Source organism: Clupea harengus, chromosome 10 (assembly GCF_900700415.2).
Source record: "Clupea harengus chromosome 10, Ch_v2.0.2, whole genome shotgun sequence".
Lineage (NCBI taxonomy): Eukaryota > Metazoa > Chordata > Actinopteri > Clupeiformes > Clupeidae > Clupea > Clupea harengus.
Window position 1 is genome coordinate 29383225 of NC_045161.1, and position 17871 is coordinate 29401095.

Genomic DNA, 17871 nt, shown 5'->3' on the forward strand with positions numbered 1-17871 from the left:
GTGTGTAAAGCAGGCCAACTTCAATGCGTGCGTGTGTGTGTAAAGCAGGCCAACTTTAATGCATGGAGGTATCTGAACACTGATGACGTGCTCCACTACTAGTGTCGCGTTTTCATTCAGGACTATTTGCATGCTCCGCTGGAGGCCTTTAGCTGTCAGGGAGTACTGATGTTGATGGTGTGTATAGGGGTTTATCCATCACAAGAGTCCAGTGTGTGTGCGCAGATATGGTGAAATCAATTTGTTAAACATTGAAAAACTGTCTTACCAACTCCATCATTTTGTAAAGTGGATTTGCCAAAAGCTCCATTATGGAAGCATTTTGCTGTTACGAAAACGACCGATCTGCTAAATCCTTGAAATAAGATTTTGCTGACAATTTTTGATATTTTGTGCTGATGAACCATACAGCGATACGTAGGCCTAAAGGAAATAATATATCTCAGTGATAAAACATGAAGGTCAAACAAAAGGCTCTTAGCATAGACCTACACTGGGCACCTCAAAGAAATTGCAATCAGAAAGTGTCAATCTCACCTGTCATCAGTGAAATCAGAGGTCAAATTGGCAAACAAAGGCAAATGTTCGCGAACATTGTCAAACAGTTTCTTGTTTGCAGAATTTGAACGCACCTCAGGTCATTGAAAGAATACGCCTCCACTGGTTATTACATGAGAACATTTATTACGAAGGCTCCTTGGCCGACACAGGGAAACGCCACTCCCCCTCCCCCTCCCCCTCACAACAATCCATGTTGACATCCTGCCTAGACTCTTCCATGGTCACAGAAGTGCATCCAACAGCCTCTTCCACACACTTCAAACGTTCAAAAATCATGGCAATCATCTTCCTTTCAATCATCTTTACCAAACACGTCCCCTGATCTCAAAGTCATAAAAGTAGGCATGAGGGTTATTTACATCACCTGTGGAGCGAAACTGACAGAGAGCAAATTGGGTATCTCAAGACAAATGAACCTAAGGCTTAGAATGCAAGACATGTATCAGGAAAAAACACAGTAGACATTGTAAGTATAAATAACCCTCAGAATGGACTTTTCATCAAACGACAACATTGTTATTGTCAAGCACAGATCCCGTCTGCCAATTGAAGATGTACCTGAAGATCATTCAAATAACGCATTTGGACTATTCATGTCACTTCCACAGCAAATACAATTATATGGTACAGCTTCTCTCTGGTCTTACAACCCTCCTCAGGACCGTGGTGGTTGAGTCTCACCTTCAGTGGAGGCCCCAGAGTGTTCAGTGTTCAATGGTGCTCTCTTCTCCCAGTGTCAAATACACATGTTTTTTTTGCTCTTAGGTAAAGTACTTACGCATACCTGACTCTAAAGGCAAACACAATTATATTATCAAACGAAGCATTCAGTAAGCAGATATATATATATACACAGCTACTTATCTGGAACATGTAGTTACCGAGCCTGTTCAGCAGTGATGGAGAAACGTGTCTCTTGTCCAAAAATGTGTGCCTGTAGGAACTATTTAGTTTTTCCTATAAAACCTTCCTTGGACTTCTCCTTTTAGTGTTATTTTTATGTGAATAACTCCACTGGGGGAAGGGAGAGTTCTGTTTTTAAACTGACCAGGTTAAACAGGTGAGTCCTTGTGGTTGATTGACAGCAGACTGCCAATTACGATGCTGAGATTACTGGGAAGCATATGGAATAGTTTGCAGTTATCTTTATATCACAGAGACGCTGTAGGACGCAGGCACACATTTCTAACTGCGCTGATTGTTTGACATGAGCTACTTGCTAATGGCTTTCCTGCGGTGTTTACAAAGTGAAGGCTGATTATGGCGGTTATCAGGTGTCAGTAATGTGACAAAAGATTAAATATTTGTGGGTACAAAGGAAATACTGTTCATTAACACAGACATCAATGGTTTCTGTCTCATGTTGAAGTTCAACAGTCTTCTTCCGGTACAAAGGGTCCAAGACAGGCGCCCCAGAAGAGTTCCAAACAAGTCTCATTTCAGAGATTCAACTTGCTTAATTTGCATATTGTTTGAGTGCTGAAAGCCTAGCCTCCCAACCCACCCATCCGGTCTGTCTGCCACAGAGCATTTATGTGTTTGAGTGTGTGTGTGTGTGTTTATACGACTTGCGAAGCAAAAGCGGTGGCATATGTACATGTACAAAAAAAAGTAGAAAAATGCACCTTTTCCAGCATGGGTCAACTTTTCAGGGGTTATGCATATTACTATAAGGAATGTCCTCTGTAGCTACTGTGATCACACACATAGGAGTTTTGGATACCGGCGCCAGTGTCCTTGCAGGTGGATGTTTTCAGATGGATGGTCTTTGATGCTGGGAGGCAAGACAGAAGAAGTTAAATACCATCTGAGGTAAAAAATACTGATGTTTTAAATGATGAATCCACCTGAGTTGCAGCGTCCAGAAACACAGCATGGACTTGATTCTCAAAACATGGATGTGCCGCAGCTATCAAGCTTCGACTTTTTCAGTTGGCTTCTCGCTGAGTGTTGAGGCTTGGCATTGCATGTCCTGCTGTGAGCAGGCCATGGGACTGGGGGTATAGTTAAAGGGGGTGACACGGACGGCCTTGCTGGGGGAGCTCTGGCGGAAGTGGCCGACACCACCGCTGTGTCCCTCAGAGAAGTTGAGAGATGACACTGTGCTGTGGCTCTTCACGGAACCATCAGAATCTCCGTCCTGCAGGTTGTTTCCAGAGGCGATGCTGATCTTCCTAAACAGGATGATCTTAGCGGCGTCCTCGGCGATGGCTGGGCCATTTTCGATTGTTGGGGAGGTGCTCGAGTTTGTCTTGCTGGTGGACAAGTCTTCAGTCTGAACGATTGCGTCGCTGGTCTTCCTTGACTTCAGCACGATGGTTGGCAGTTTGCTTGGCAGTGGAGGCGGCATCGGTCTTTGCCCATCGGGTGAAGGCAACAGAGGCAGCGCAGTAGCCGGTAGGGTGTTCTTTAGGATCTGAGGCACGTCTTCGTCACGGATCCTCCTCCAGGTGGTCTTATCTCCGCCGCGTGTCCCCGTCCTCTGCGGCTTCTTCCTGGTGTCCTCGTCGCTCTTGGCGCGTGCGCTGGAGTCAGAGGAAGAGGAGCGCAGCGAGGTGCGGCTGGTGACACGGCTAAGAACATTGATGCTTGGAGAGGAGGCGTGACGCTTGAATGTCTCACGGTCGCGCTTGTACGTCTCACGATCGCGTTTGAAGGTTTCACGCTCCCTGGGCTTCGGTGCGGGGACGTTTCTTCTGGGGATCCTGCAAGGGCTCTCCGAGCTCGTCCTTCTGGCCGGGCGCTTCACTTCGAAGTCCCGGTCGGTGGAGGTGGCCCTGGTAAGTGCGCTGCTCTGCCTCAGAAGGCCCTGCTCGGGTATGGGTCTCTGCGCTGGTCCTCGGCCCAGCCCTCTTCTCGGCCCCTGTGTTACTGTCTTTAGTTCCTGGCACCGAGATGAGCAAAGGAAAACGGCTTTAGGACAAGCTCTGTGGGGTGATGCATGCTGGGAAGTGGGTACGGAGCGGGAGCAGGGTCCATCCCGTCTTAAGCCACTGGGTGTCTCCTTGATGAAGGTCAGCTGCCGCAGAAAGCCATTGTGGTCCGTCTCACAACCACTGGAGTGGGACGAAGTCATGCGCACCAACTCAAAGCGGTTCGCTGCCGATTCTCTCTTTGCTGACATCTGGCTGTTCTGCCTGCTAAGTGAATTGGGATGATTGGTCACCAGTGGAGAGATTGTCCTCGTTGTCTTTGACTGGTTCTGCATGAACGGTATGCGGACTGGAGACTTCTGAGTTTTGCTGTTGACGGGGGATTTCACAGGCTGATTTGCAAGGCATGTGTTTCCCTTCTTGCCTGGTGGACTAGAAGCTGGTGTTATGTCCTTCTTTGGGGTGGGCTTACTGGTTTGTGTTGGAGGAGGAAGCTTCCTCTGGGTTTGCCTCGATGGAGTAGAGCTCTGTGAGGATCCAGACGATGAGCTCTTTGGTATCCTCGCAGGCGGGGTTGAGCTTCTCTTAGGCAAAGAGAACTCCGTGGAGTCGTTGGGCCAGCCAAGTCTGTGCAGACTGCGAGACCTCTGCTGGGCAAAGTTGGGATTCTTCGCTGGTTTGTCGGTTTTGGGAGACACCTTCCTGGGAGTTGGGCGCTGTGAAAGGTTTGCCTCCTTCTTAGGTGTATAGATGACCGTTCGGCCTCTGAAAACAACTGGCAAGTTTGAGACAGGCTTGCGTTGGGTGAAATCAAGTGGGGTCCCTTGGTTTCTACCCTCTGAGAGTTTCTTGGCATTCTTGTTGTCTGTGTTATTCCTAATGTCAGCCTTTGGAGTAAAGCTCGATCCCACAGACACACCAGACATGAACGACAGCACCGACTCAGACTCTGATGAATGCTCCTGAGACTTTGAGGCTTGCAGCTTTGTGACGATAGAATTAGCACCCTCTTGTATTGCTCTCCACTCAACGCTGTTGAGGTCGGAATCTTTGTCAGAGAACATGTCATCGCTCTCCAGCTCTTTCTCAGCTCTCCGTTCAACTGAAGCCTTCTGCTGCCCATTTTTCTGTTTCTGCTTCTTGTCTGACTTCCTCTTCCTCCCAGATTGTTTCTTTCTTTGCTTGGGCATGGCGGATGTTATGCACTTCAGCAGGAGGTCGTCTTCAGAGTCCATACTGACAGAGCTGGGTGAACTGTTGTCCTCATACTGACTCTGGATGTGGGGAAGCTTATTGTTACACTGGGCTGGAGCAGATGCCATGCTGTGTCTGTTTTTCATCCAGACCTGCTGCTTCTTCCCTTTGTGCTCTTCGAAGTCTGCATCACTCAAGGAACTCAGGGATGAACTGAGAGAGTAACATGGCGGGGCCTCATTCATGATCAGATTCTGCTTGATCTTTTGGAAGCCCTTCAGGCGTGTCTGGGGACTGTCCTCACGTTTGACCTTTAACCCTCCACGGGTCATGGTGTTCCTGTTGTTTGTGTCGTTTGTTTGTTTCTGTCCCATTCGTGTCATCCTTGCTTCCTCTTTGTCCAGTTGATCGTCATAGAAACAGTAGATAGCTTCCTCAGTTGGCGTTGGGTGTCGCATAGACTGAAATGCCCTGTTTTCCTGAGCATTCTCCCCGTAGAGAGACTTCTGGCTTCGATACAGCTCTGCCCCTTGCATTATGATGGGCAGATCCAACTGCGGCATGCTCCTGGACAGGTTCTGCGCCTGCCTTTGGCTGTGAGTGTTGGGTGATGGTGACTGCTCTCTGTTGAATCTCTGCTGGGTCAGTTTAGCAGCTACTTCCTTGCTCAGCCTCTGGGTGGGGATGGCATGTCTCATTCTGTTCATCTGATTGTGATTGTCCATCACATCTGCTTGATTGGGCATCTTAGTGGGCTTGTGGAAGCGTGAAAATATCCGCAGCTCTTCGATTCGCTTTGCCTCTTGATCGATCAGCTCCCTTTTCTCCATGTTTCTGGCACGCCAGTCCTTTGCCGTCCTGGCCTTCATAGGGTATTGAAGGGTCTCATCACTCAAAGACGTGGTGCTTGAGAAGTTAATTGCAGTACCCTCTGCTGAATCTGTGAAGGATGAATCGTCATGATAGATGTCTCTTTCAGTCATTCCATGCTTTCGCATAGCACACATTTGATTACTGTTGGGCAACACCATATAGACGGGTAGCTGAATAGATCTTCTTGCTTGAGGATTAAGCATCTGGTTGGACAGAGTAGACATCAGTGGTCTCACTTTCCTAAACCTGGAGGGCATTGCAGAATTGATGCACTCTTTGAGAATCTCTATATCATCGTCCGAGTTCCCCTCACTGTACCGCTCGGCTTGATCGAGACAACCTTGGTCATCCATTTCATGTCTATGCCCATGATGGGCGTTGGGGTTGTTGTCCTGTTGCTGAAGCAGGGGTGTAAGTTTGAGCTCCACGTCTTTCTGTATGTAATGCTCATGAAGAGGTAGTGCACTAAGGCTGGAGGCACAGGAGAAGTTCTCAGTCGGTTTCTCCACGGTAAAGTAGATCATATCCATGTCCAAGTCTGGAGGTAGGTTGAACCTTTCTTTGAAGTCAGCAATCTCCATGAACTTCCTCAGGCTGCTCTCCCACTGGTTCCCAATCTGGTTCTGAGCCTCTGGGCCGCCTGTCTCAGCACAGCATGGGGTTTTGCTGCGACTCGGAGGCATGGTCTGCCCAGGACTGTCCGGAAGGTCACTTGGGCTCACAGTCCCGCTGATCATCTCACTGCAAGGATCACTCTGGATGGAGCTAACGATGGAGTGAGATTCAAAGCTACCCAGGGAGCTGACCGAGCTACAGCGACTCATGACGAGAGGTGTCTCATGGATGTAGTTATCGGAGGAACTTGACGGAGTTTGGTCCTCGGGAATCATGGGGGAGATCCCTCTGGGGAAGACCTTTTCACGATGCTTTGGGATTTCAATGGGGTCTGAGATCAGGCTGCTGATACTTGCGCTGGTCTTCTGGTCCGTGACGAGCAGCTGGCTATCACTCAGGTCCTCTAGGGTCTCATCCTCTTCCTCTCTTCTCCCCAGTTCTTCATCGTCCTCCACTTCAATGATCTCCAGGGATGAGTCGCTTTCGAGCTCATTTTCGCTCTGACTCTGCCCATCTAGGGCGCCGTCGCCCGAGGACAGAGAGGAGAGAGAGCTGCAGCGTGAGAAACAAATGGGTGTGTTCTCCACTGAGTATTTCTGCACCGTTTCCATTTGCCCCAGTGTTGGGCTTCTGGCTGCTACTATTGGAGAGAACTTGGTTATGCTCCCACCAGTCATCACCGTCGGCACCCAGGCTTGCCTTCTCATTGCCTGGGCAGCCTGAACGTTGATGGTGTTTTTGGCAACCCCAAACTTTGCAACACTTTGTATGAATGGGACGTGTTGATAAGAGGGGGACAGCTTAATGGTAGACATGCTAGCATCAGATGAAACCTTGGTTGATGTTGTTGCTGGCGTTGACAGATAATGCTCTTCGGCTTTCTCTGTCTCCGTGCTGCTTGGCTCCGATGTCTGATGATCTCTGTTCCCTTCAGAATCACGCACTGGTATTTCATTTTTATTCATCCTTGTTGTGCCTTGCAGTCCGTTATTGAGGATGTCCTGGTGGGCCACCTTGAGTTCAAGCTTGTCTGGCCTCCTTTGCATTTGTGGTTTTGCCGCGGTGTGGACCTGGTCCTTGCTGCCACAGTAGCCATCACTGGTGCTGCCACTGTTGAGGCTATCATTGGACAGGCTGCTGTTGTTGGTTTTGAGGCGTAGCAGGGCATGAGCTCTACTCAGTCGCTCTTTGTGTGCGAGGCTGCTGGTGTCCGAGAGTCGGCAGGGGGAGCAGGACTTCGCTCTGGCCTCGTGGAGCTCGTCAGAACCATACTGCCAGTCCACACAGTGGTCCTCCGAGCTGAGACTAAAGCTGTCCTCTGAGGATGTGTGCATGGTGATGTCTTCCACTAGCTTGTCGATCTTAGCCACTGTGTTGGTGATCTTTTTCGCCAGCTTTTCCGCCGCCAAGGACACCTCGTTGTCAGGGGGATGGTGCTTGTTATCGTCTGTCAGCGGCAACCCAATATCGCGCTCAGGCTCACCGTCTTTCTTACGGGGCGGACCCTGAAGGAAGTTGGAATTATTCAGGAACATGGATAGCATTGAGAATGTCCCCGTGTCCAGGCTGCTCGACACATTCGGGGCCTCATCATCATCAAAGCAGCCGGAGTCCGAGGCATAGTCCTTCGCTAGGCTCTCAATTTGCCTCAGTGGTTTGTTGATACTTGGGTGTTTGGGACTTTGCTTTTCAATGGAGTCAAATGTCTCTGCCAGGTGTTTGGCATCCAGCTCAGCCTCCAGCGCTTTCTGCTTCCTCATGTAGAGGGATGGCATGCAGGACCCGGGAGATATCACGGCCGTGTCCTTGAACTTCAGTGGCCGGTTGGCCAGGAGGTTCCTCAGCGCCGCCGCGCTTCCCATGGCTATCATCTTGTGCTTTGAGTGGATGAGGTTTCTGAGCATGCTCACTGCGCCCAGGTCCCACAGTAGCTCCTGGTCCTTGGTGCTCCGGGCAGAGAGGTTCCAGAGAGTTCCGCAGGCGTTGCTCACTATGGTCAGGCTGTGGGAGCGCAGGTGCTGGAGGAGGGTCTGCAAACAGTTGTGGTCCCTGAGGATTTGCCTGTAGCAGGAGAGAAGAAAATATGAACCTCTGTCATGTCTGATAAAGAGGTAATCTGGTATTGTATATTATAGAATAGTATTTATAGTATAGAGTAGTAAGGCCAAGTGATACAAGACATAGCACAAACCATTGATAAAGCAAATGGTGCTATTCAGCTAAATACACCAATATATGTAAAATGTATTATACCTGTCTGAATTAAAATAGAATGAGAACCTCAGACCTGTCAATATTAGTCAGTAGAGTGTTTCAGTATATAAGTATATAGTATAGTATATCAAGGCAGTGGAGCATTGCTTGGCTAAAGGCATTGATATAAAAGTAAATGGTGACATTGTACCACGGATATCAAACACATTTTAAAAGTATTACCTGTAATCATCTCGGGTTGCGATAAGACTGGACACATTGCGCAGGATTCCTCCACCACTCTCAATGATGGCCAGAGAGTTGGTCTGGCATCTGTAGGTGAGGGTGCTGACCAGGAACCCCAGAGCCCCGTCGACGGAGCAGATGGCCACCTTGTTCTCCTGACTGTGAGCTGAGAGGTTCCACAGTGCACTGAGGATGCTCTTCAGGGTGGACTCCTACAATACGGAGCAGAACGATGGGACGTGTTAAAGAGGACCTATTGTGCTTTTCTTTTCTCGTGTGTTATAGAGCGTTTCAGACACAGAGTGAATAGAGATGTACAAGATTGGAAAAATATTGTGTTTTTCTGCTCTAGTAGACCCCAATTAAGAACATTTAAAATGAGCATATTAATACCATATCACCGCTGAATACATTGATACATCTCTGACTGTTATTATATTGTTATTATATTGGATAGGAGCCAGTGAATGAATTCAATGAATGCCTGTAATGTGCTGAATAATAGAATACCAAACCAAACAACTCATCAGCACCCATCTGTGTTTAGCATGGATAATTTGTGTTGTGTTTTGTTTGCCTTTGTGGCCTGAGGTGCACAGGTCACCAGTTAAAGTGGACCTAATGAGCTGTGTGTTATAGAGCATTTCAGACAGAGGGTCTAACCCTAGACCCCAAAAATAAAGCGTTGAAAATGAGCACACTAGGTCTTCTTTAATACCATATCACCGCTGAATACGTATTGGCCCATGTTTGTGTTATTGTTTACCTTCGTGGCCTGGAGTGCACAGGTGACCAGCGCTGGCACACTGCCCACGTCTCTCAGAGCCCTCTTGCTGTTGATGTCGGCACGCCAGGACAGATTCCGCAGGATGCTCGACACAACCTGGAGGCAGCGAGAACTGATTTCTTAGCATTCATAAAAAATGCATTCTAATATTAGAATAACACGTTGTAGCAGTGTACTCATAAAGTGCTGATGCAAGTTATTTATTTTTTTTTTTTTTACCTGATGTAATTCCTCGCTGTCTGATGCAAGCTGAGACACAATGGCCTGAAGGCAACTCTTCTTAGTACAAAGCGTGGCCTAGAAACACCACAAAACACACAGTGAGACTTCGTCTGCGCTCCTAAAAATACCCCTGCTTGAATATATTAACAGCCATGTTGTACAGCACACGCAATAATTGTAAATTTCTCACAGAAGCTTTTGAACACTGCAGCTCAACCAGAGCGTATTAATATTAACGGTAAGAGTACGTTTTCAAGTCGACTGTCGAGTCTGTCTGTGCCATGACTTGCCTTGTTGACCACGTCTCCAAAGGTGAGGTTGGTGAGGGCCATTCCTGCATAGCGTCTCAGAGCCATGTTGATGGGGTCGTTCTGCATCCCGTACAGCTCCTGGTCCAGGTGCATCAGTTCTGCCACCACCTGAAGACCCCCTATGTAGATGAAGACGGAAGAATTCATATATCATCATCAGTCTATAGATCAGTATATATAGGAACGAGTATGTCATCCTCAGTATATAGATCAGCATATAGGAACGATATATCATCGTATGACTTCAGTGACCATCTGAAGATCTTTTTTACCCAGGCAGACATTATCCAGGGTGCTAAAATACAGAAATAAAAGACAATGAAAGAATTTCATGAAAATTTAAATTAAAATCTCATTTAACCTTATTTAATTACATTCATATTACATTGTACCATGTTTGCCCATCTGGAACAAACACAATCCCACAGTTAATCACAAAATGTTTTGTTACGTCACTGCACTGAAGATGAGCCAGAATTTCTGTTACTGTACTGTGACACAGCATGTCAGAATGATCCGCATTGTATTCCTCAAAGCTGGTATGATGTAGCCTGACGATGTCATACTCATAATTCTAGTCAGAATATGAGTCTGATATCGCTCCATTGGGCTGTGATTATGGGGCGTGTTTCAACCGAACCAGGAGAAAAAATGCCTCTTCGCTCAATTGGTTACCTACAACCAATCAGAACAACGTAGTATGTGACCAGGGGCAGCTGATACATTACACTTTTACCGGATCCCGTAGGAAGGAAGGCAAAAACATCTTTTCGATTGACAAATGCCTTAATCGCATTTCTCTGTTCCTCTTTCAAAATGAATGCACTGTCAATGTCTAAATGGACTCGAATCTATACATTTCAGCTCTCCAGCGGCAGCCATGTTTGTTGAAAACGAATTCAACTCGTGTGTTGGTGACGTGGTTGGTTACGTTACTTTTGATCATCTGTCCATCATCGTATAAAGCCCGCCTTAACAATTTGATTGGTACGGCCGATATCGAGCCGCAGATAATTTCTCCTCAATGGAGTAATGCCAGACCGAACTTCCCAACCAAAAAATGTGTGGGGCTAAGTTCGGTCTGGTATCCAGGCTAGGTATGATGTGAATGGTAATATAAATAGCTGAAGTACCACAGTGATATATTTATATTCCACTTCAGCAAACTCATTTAAACCTGGCGGGGGAGGGTGTCTTGTGCTTATGTGCGCAGATAGGAAATAGAAACTGTCTTTGTCTCCAGTCTCTTGACATGGAGAAACAACCCTTTCCTTTGCATGATTACAGCAGGACGATGTGTGGCTGCACTGGTTCACTCACCCAGCTCGTTCATGGCCCGCCTGTACTCCTCATCAAAGGACAGCTTCATCACTGCACACACCGCCTGGCAGATCTGAGGGTCCACGGGCTCGGGGATGTCTGTGTGGGTCAAACAGGGAGGTGAGCAAAAGTCCTTTTTGTTGCCTCATACAGTCACTTATGAGGACTGTTTTATCTAGCTATCTGTATTGAAGAACATGTCTTTATCAGATAAACAATAGTGCTTTAGATCGCAAATAGTCAGTGATGACACTGTGATGAGTATCATACCATACAGTACTACAAATCCTGTGAAATTATTACCATGAGTTTACCATGAGTTAGTTTTTCACATACTAAGTTAGACAATGCAGGGACAATTAGACAGTTTATCCCGTGGCAGCTGCCTGACCTCACATTGGCGTGTTGCTGGCTAACCATAGAATGTCCAGTATGTGTCACGTAGGGGCTGTCTGACCCAAACTCGTCATGCATGTAATCCTGACCTGTGGTTATGGTTCCCCCTGGCGACGGGGTGCCGACGTGGTTCTCCATCCAGTCCCAGCCGCTCTCGCTGTGCGAGCGGATCTGCTCGAGCACGTGCAGCACCCTCATCTCGCGCCGCGCCTGCCCCTCGTCCGGCTGCGAGTAGATGATGTTGTGCAGCGCAGCGCACGCCCGCGACCGAGCCTCCCGGCTGCAACCGGCGTTTCCGCCGCTCTCCCCCGCCGCCGAGGCCCCCCCCTCAGGGCCGTCGTGCAGGATCTGCACCAGCAGCGGCACGCAGCCGGACCTGCGCATGGCGATGCAGCTGTCCTGGGAGCTGGACATGGCGAGCAGCGTGCGCGACATCTCCTCGCGGTCCCGCGTGGCCAGCATGGACAGGAGCCAGAACACCATCTCCACCTAAAGAGCCGACGCAAGCAGGTCCAGATATGAGGAGGAGAAAAACCTGAGGTTAGCAGATTTCTCTCCTCTGGCCTGACCCGTGCAGGATGAGTAGGCAAGGGGAACGTGGGAATTAGAATAAAAAGCTGAAAGGTATGCTGTTTCCTTCCTGCCCACTGACATTGATGCTGACTGCCATGGATGGATGTGTGTCTGTGTGTGTGTGTGTGTGTGTGTGTGTGTGTGTGTGTGTGTGTGTTTATAACTGGTAAAGGTGTGTGTGTGTGTGTGTGTGTGTGTGTGTGTGTGTGTGTGTGTGTGTGTGTGTTTATGTGTTTATAATTGGTAAAGGTGTGTGTGTGTGTTTGTGTGTGTGTGTGTTTGTGTGTTTATAATTGGTAAAGGTGTGTGTGTGTGTGTGTGTGTGTGTGTGTGTGTGTGTGTGTGTGTGTGTGTGTGTGGAGGTGTGAGCATATTTACTCTAGAGTGCATACACAAGAGGGTGCTGATGCTCTAGCTTTCACATGTCAAACTCAGGGTCTGTCAGGGGAAGTGCCTTTCATGAAGGGTGTGTCTGTATGTGAGGAATGGTGTGGACCGGAAAATGTGTGCATGTGTACACTTTCATTAGTGGTATGTGTGAGGGTATCTTAGTTGTTTGACCGTAGCTCTGTGTGTGTGTGTGTTTGTTTATAACTGGTAAAGGTGTGTGTGTGTGTGTGTGTGTGTGTGTGTGTGTGTGTGTGTGTGTGTGTGTGTGTGTGTGTGTGTCTGTGTGTGTGCGTCTGTGTGTCTGTGTGTGTGTGTGTGTGTGTGTGTGTGTGTGTGTGTGTGTGTGTGTGTGTGTGTGAGGTATGTGCTGTAATCTTACCTTGCTCCCCCCCTCCCCTGGCCCCTCCAGTCCTGAGGTGCTGGATGCATGCTCCATCTCAGACATGGGAGGCTTGGATGAGCAGCTGAGTGTCTGAGTCATTAGAAGGAAGAAAAAGTCATTTCCTGTCAGCTTTGCAGTGAGCAAAGGGTTATAGCATCACCTTAGGGATGAGGGGCAGTTATTTCAACATTTGTTATCTCAACATTTGTTAATTTTTTTGTATGTATGACTGTGAATCACTGAGCACAAAAAAATCTAGATATTCCTTTTTTATCAGAGTGTGACAGTGGAGGTGCTTTTCAAACTGGGTTCTGCAAATTATATTATTTTAAATGTATTATTTATTCATATTTAGTATTTTCCTTTCATCAGGCATCCTTGCTCCCTGCCATATCAAACTTGCATCTGACAAACCAATCGCCTTGCTCCCCTCACTCCCCAGAGGCCTAGAGTAATTTACCCCTCCCGTGGTCCATCGCTATGACAACCTTTGATGCTGCCGCTGCCTTGGCTGAGATCTGACGCAGGGTTTGAGACAGGGGGCGGGGCAAACATATGGTACCCCGCATATCTTTATGTAGCCAAGCGAGCGCTACGCACTTAATAACAACAACAGCAGACTGCGTTTGCCCCTCACTGATTGTGATTAATGTGATGAGGGGGCAAGAAGGGACAAAGGTGCGGTCACTTGTCACACTTAACATGACTCTATAAGAATGGAAATCAGTGTATCGCCTGCCATCTGGCTAATGGTTTGCTTGATGGATTGCATAAATCTAAAAATGTTCTCAGATCTCCTTCTATCGGTTGGCTGGACAAATACAAACATGGAATGCAGCAAAGTCAGTAGAAGTCATTCCTTCTGCCGTCATTAGTGTAGCGTCTCTGAAGTGCTTTTGTAGCCCTCCTATTGTTCCCTCAGAGAGCACTGGCGGCGTCTCCGGCGTATTACTATTCTGAGTATGCGCTCACTCAAAAACACCAGAGGGCTGATGCCGAGGCCGGCCGGGCTGAGACGGGCCGCTCTAAATCTCGAGGAACCAGCCTCGCTGTGCCAGGGAAACACTGAACCTGCTGTGGAGGCAGCCAATCACAACGCAGCTACAGTGGGCCATGTCCCCTTTTCTGCTTAGCAACACACGGAGGTAGTCTGTGACTCTGGGCGATCGGACGGCAAGGTGAGTGAGTGTGTGTGTGCGTGTGTGTGTGTGTGTCTGCAGGCTACGCACTGCAGCAGAAGGGGACTGTTTGTCTCAATCAGCTCAAGGTGAATGGCCCGCAGGATAGCTTCAGTTTTTAAAATGTCGAGCTTGAGAAAATACAACCGTTTCATTCAAGACAACTAGAGTGTTATGCCTTTCCTTCACACGCGCAGTGATTCACGTGTGACTTCCTGAAATGTCCTTAATGCTCACAATGATTCATTTATGAAATGGAGCTCATCATTTATTGAGGCTTGCATGTATTGGCTCTAAAGCAGATTTATATAGATCGGATATTCTCCAACCATTAACGTTACAGCATTCATGGCTCTAAGATTCATGTCTGCAGGTCCAAGGGATGTGGTTATTTATGATGTCATATTTTCACAACATCTTAAAGCAGAACGCATTCAGAGTTCCAGAAAGGATCCAGCATTTTTCTAGACATTACAAAAAGATATAGTGGAACTGAGACGCTACACAGATAAAACACGCAACACCCCTAATCCAATTTTTTGGCCCATCGAGCGAAAAAAAGCAATAAAGAGTGTTTCTTTGTGCCTACGTCCCCAAATGAAGCTTAATATTTCAGAGCTCTTATGAAACATTCATGGCAGCACATAAAAAGAGCAAGACACAAGCGTAAAAGCAGCTATGAAACGAGGCGAAAAAGGATGGTAAACAATAAACAGTAAACAATATCTACAGTAATAGGTTGTTTCAATTCAATTTTGTCTCAAGGCGTTTTGGTTCAGATAAAATGACAGTGCTAGCCTACCAGACTGTCTGAGGTGGGGGGCTGTGATGAAGCGACATGGCAGCCTCCACTAGCCTACTTCACTCTCTCAGGTAGGGGTTTGTTTTCAGATGACATGGCAGCCTCCACTAGCCTACTTCACTCTCTCAGGTAGGGGTTTGTTTTCAGATGACATGGCAGCCTCCACTAGCCTACTTCACTCTCTCAGGTAGGGGTTTGTTTTCAGATGACATGGCAGCCTCCACTAGCCTACTTCACTCTCTCAGGTAGGGGTTTGTTTTCAGATGACATGGCAGCCTCCACTAGCCTACTTCACTCTCTCAGGTAGGGGTTTGTTTTCAGATGACATGGCAGCCTCCACTAGCCTATTTAACTCTGCTGTTCATATGGCCGCCTCCGCTAGCCTATTTAACTCTGCTGTTGGGTGCTGTTGAGATGCTAGCCTCCACTAGCCTATTTAGCTCTGCTGTTGGGTACTGTTGAGATGCTAGTCTCCACTAGCCTATTTAGCTCTGCTGTTGGGTACTGTTGAGATGCTAGCCTACCCCATGCAACCTGAATCTCTAATGTGGGTCTGCTTTGTTGAAATGTCACCCTGTGCTAGCTTACCTGATCCTAATATGGGGGAGGGCTGTGTTGAAGCAGTACCCCACGCTAGCGTACCTGACTTTCTGATATGGAGTACTGTGTTAGAGTGGAAACCCATGCTAGCGTACCTAACTTTCTGATATGGAGTACTGTGTTAGAGTGGAAACCCATGTTACCGTACCTGACTCTCTGAGGTGGGGGTTAGGGTTAGAGTGGTATCCATGGTAACGTACCTGACTCTCTGAGGTGGGTGTTTTCTCCAGAGGGGCACGAGACTCATGCGCCTCCTGAAGCTCCTTCTCCAACTGATCCAGACGAGCTACTCGGATCTGCAGTATTGGAGACGAAGATGACGATGACGATGATGACGATGATTGAGATAAGTTACTTTTGTTGTTATATACTTCACACTCAATACCAAGAACTACGACTGATTACTGATACTGATATTGATCAGAAGAAACCCTATACCATTGGCCAAACCCTATGATATTTATACCATTGGCCTTCTATAATCTGACCAAACCCTATGATATTTATACCGTTGGCCTTCTATAATATGTCCAAACCCTCACCTGTGTCCTTTGCACCATCTCATCACTGGTACCAAATCGTTCCTCCATAACGGACCGCACCTGCTGGGCCTCGAACTCCAGCTGCTGGCGAATCATATCCATCTGGATGGAGAACTACAGACACAACACAGAGTACGTCACAATCTGCAGCCTGCACAACCTACATCACAACATGCAACCTTCACAACCTACATCACATCCTTGAGCATATATTACAGACATTACATTCTATAACCTATATATCATATATTACAGCCAGCAACTTACACAAGCTATAACCTATACAACCTACATCACATCCGTAAAGCATATATTACAGACATCACATCCTAGAAACCTATATATCATATATTACAACCAGCAACGTACACAACCTACATCAAAACCTGGAGCCAATACAACATAATATACAATACACATAAACACACAAAAACCGGCTGGCAACATATATCTCGATGTGCAGACAATAGAATCAATATTACAGCCTGAGGATTGCTCATCATACAACATCCCAATCTGATCCTAGGCTGTTGTGAGCTTTGGTTGTCTGTCTTGAAGAGAGGGCAGGGTGATTGGACTTGGGAAGCAGCTTTGTTAGTGTGGACAGTCTCTGGAGAAGCGCCCACTGCTGTTATCTTGCCTGGCAGATAATGTTTCGGACTAATGTCAAAGAATCGAGCCGAGGTTTACCCAGATACAGTCACAAGCAATCTGATCCCACAGTATACTCAGTGTGTGTGTGTGTGTGTGTGTGTGTGTGTGTTTCTGTGTGCATGCATACCTGCTCTAACTGTGTGTGTGTGTGTGTGTGTGTGTGTGTGTGTGTGTGTGTGTGTGTGTGTGTGTGTGTGTGCGTGTGTGGTTGCTCTTACCGTTTCGATGCGTGGTAGCTCTGCCAGCTTCTGAGAGAGGGCTTGCAACTGAGAGTAATACCAGTGTCGCTCTCGTTCCTCTTTCTCAATCTCACTATGAAGCATGGCTCTAAAAACACAAGCACAAGCATCAGAACCCAACATAAACACAGCCCAATCAAACCCAAAACAGCAGAACCACACATACATACAACCCAATCAAACCCAAAACAGCAGAACCACACATACATACAACCCAATCAAACCCAAAACAGCAGAACCACACATAAACACTAAAGTTCTACCAATGTTAGGACTAAACACTGGCACCCTGCCCAACCCAAACATTAAACACACATTAAAACAACAGCGACCGTCAAACCAATCACACAGAACTACACATCACCAGCTCAACACTGAAACCGAACTATCAGAACCACACATCAACAGCTCAACACTGAAACACTGGCCTACATAACAGATCTGCTGGCGATGAAGCATCTCAGGGCTTCTGCTAAATCATAACATTTTCTTTCTGACCAGATTCCCAATCAGACTCTTAGCATCTTACACAAACAAAGTACCTGGAAATGAAATCAAATAAGGTCTGGTTCCAGGACGATACAATACGCAACTCTGTGGCTAAAATCAATCTGTGGCTGTTAAGCCTCAATACATTTCAGTCAGATAATCCCCTCAAGAATCAGGCTGTGGCTCTGCCTCTGGCTCTCCTCTCTCTCTCTCACCTCTCCTCTCTCCCTCTCCTCTCTCCTCTCTCTCTCTCCTCTCTCTCTCTCCTCTCTCTCTCTCACCTCTCCTCTCTCTCTCTCCTCTCTCTCTCTCCTCTCTCTCTCTCCTCTCTCCTCTCTCTCTCTCACCTCTCCTCTCTCTCTCTCTCTCTCTCCTCTCTCTCTCTCCTCTCTCCTCTCTCTCTCTCACCTCTCCTCTCTCTCTCTCCTCTC

The 17871-nt window shown here is 47.4% G+C and overlaps 1 protein-coding gene across 3 annotated transcripts in view; it reads right to left on the reverse strand.

Moving 5' to 3' along the window:
* Window positions 1–664: 664 nt before the first annotated feature.
* Window positions 665–17871, reverse strand: part of apc2 (APC regulator of WNT signaling pathway 2) — a 31788-nt gene continuing 14581 nt past the window's right edge. For all 3 annotated transcript variants that reach the window (XM_031574738.2, XM_031574739.2, XM_031574740.2), the window contains 11 exons: window positions 16931–17039; window positions 16059–16172; window positions 15717–15812; window positions 12934–13026; window positions 11681–12080; window positions 11196–11294; window positions 9855–9994; window positions 9562–9639; window positions 9322–9438; window positions 8553–8767; window positions 665–8177 (listed from right to left, as the gene is read on the reverse strand). In XM_031574738.2, the coding sequence (XP_031430598.1) occupies window positions 2474–8177; window positions 8553–8767; window positions 9322–9438; window positions 9562–9639; window positions 9855–9994; window positions 11196–11294; window positions 11681–12080; window positions 12934–13026; window positions 15717–15812; window positions 16059–16172; window positions 16931–17039 (7165 nt within the window). In that variant the 3' untranslated portion in view covers window positions 665–2473. The remainder of the gene's footprint in view (window positions 8178–8552; window positions 8768–9321; window positions 9439–9561; window positions 9640–9854; window positions 9995–11195; window positions 11295–11680; window positions 12081–12933; window positions 13027–15716; window positions 15813–16058; window positions 16173–16930; window positions 17040–17871) is intronic.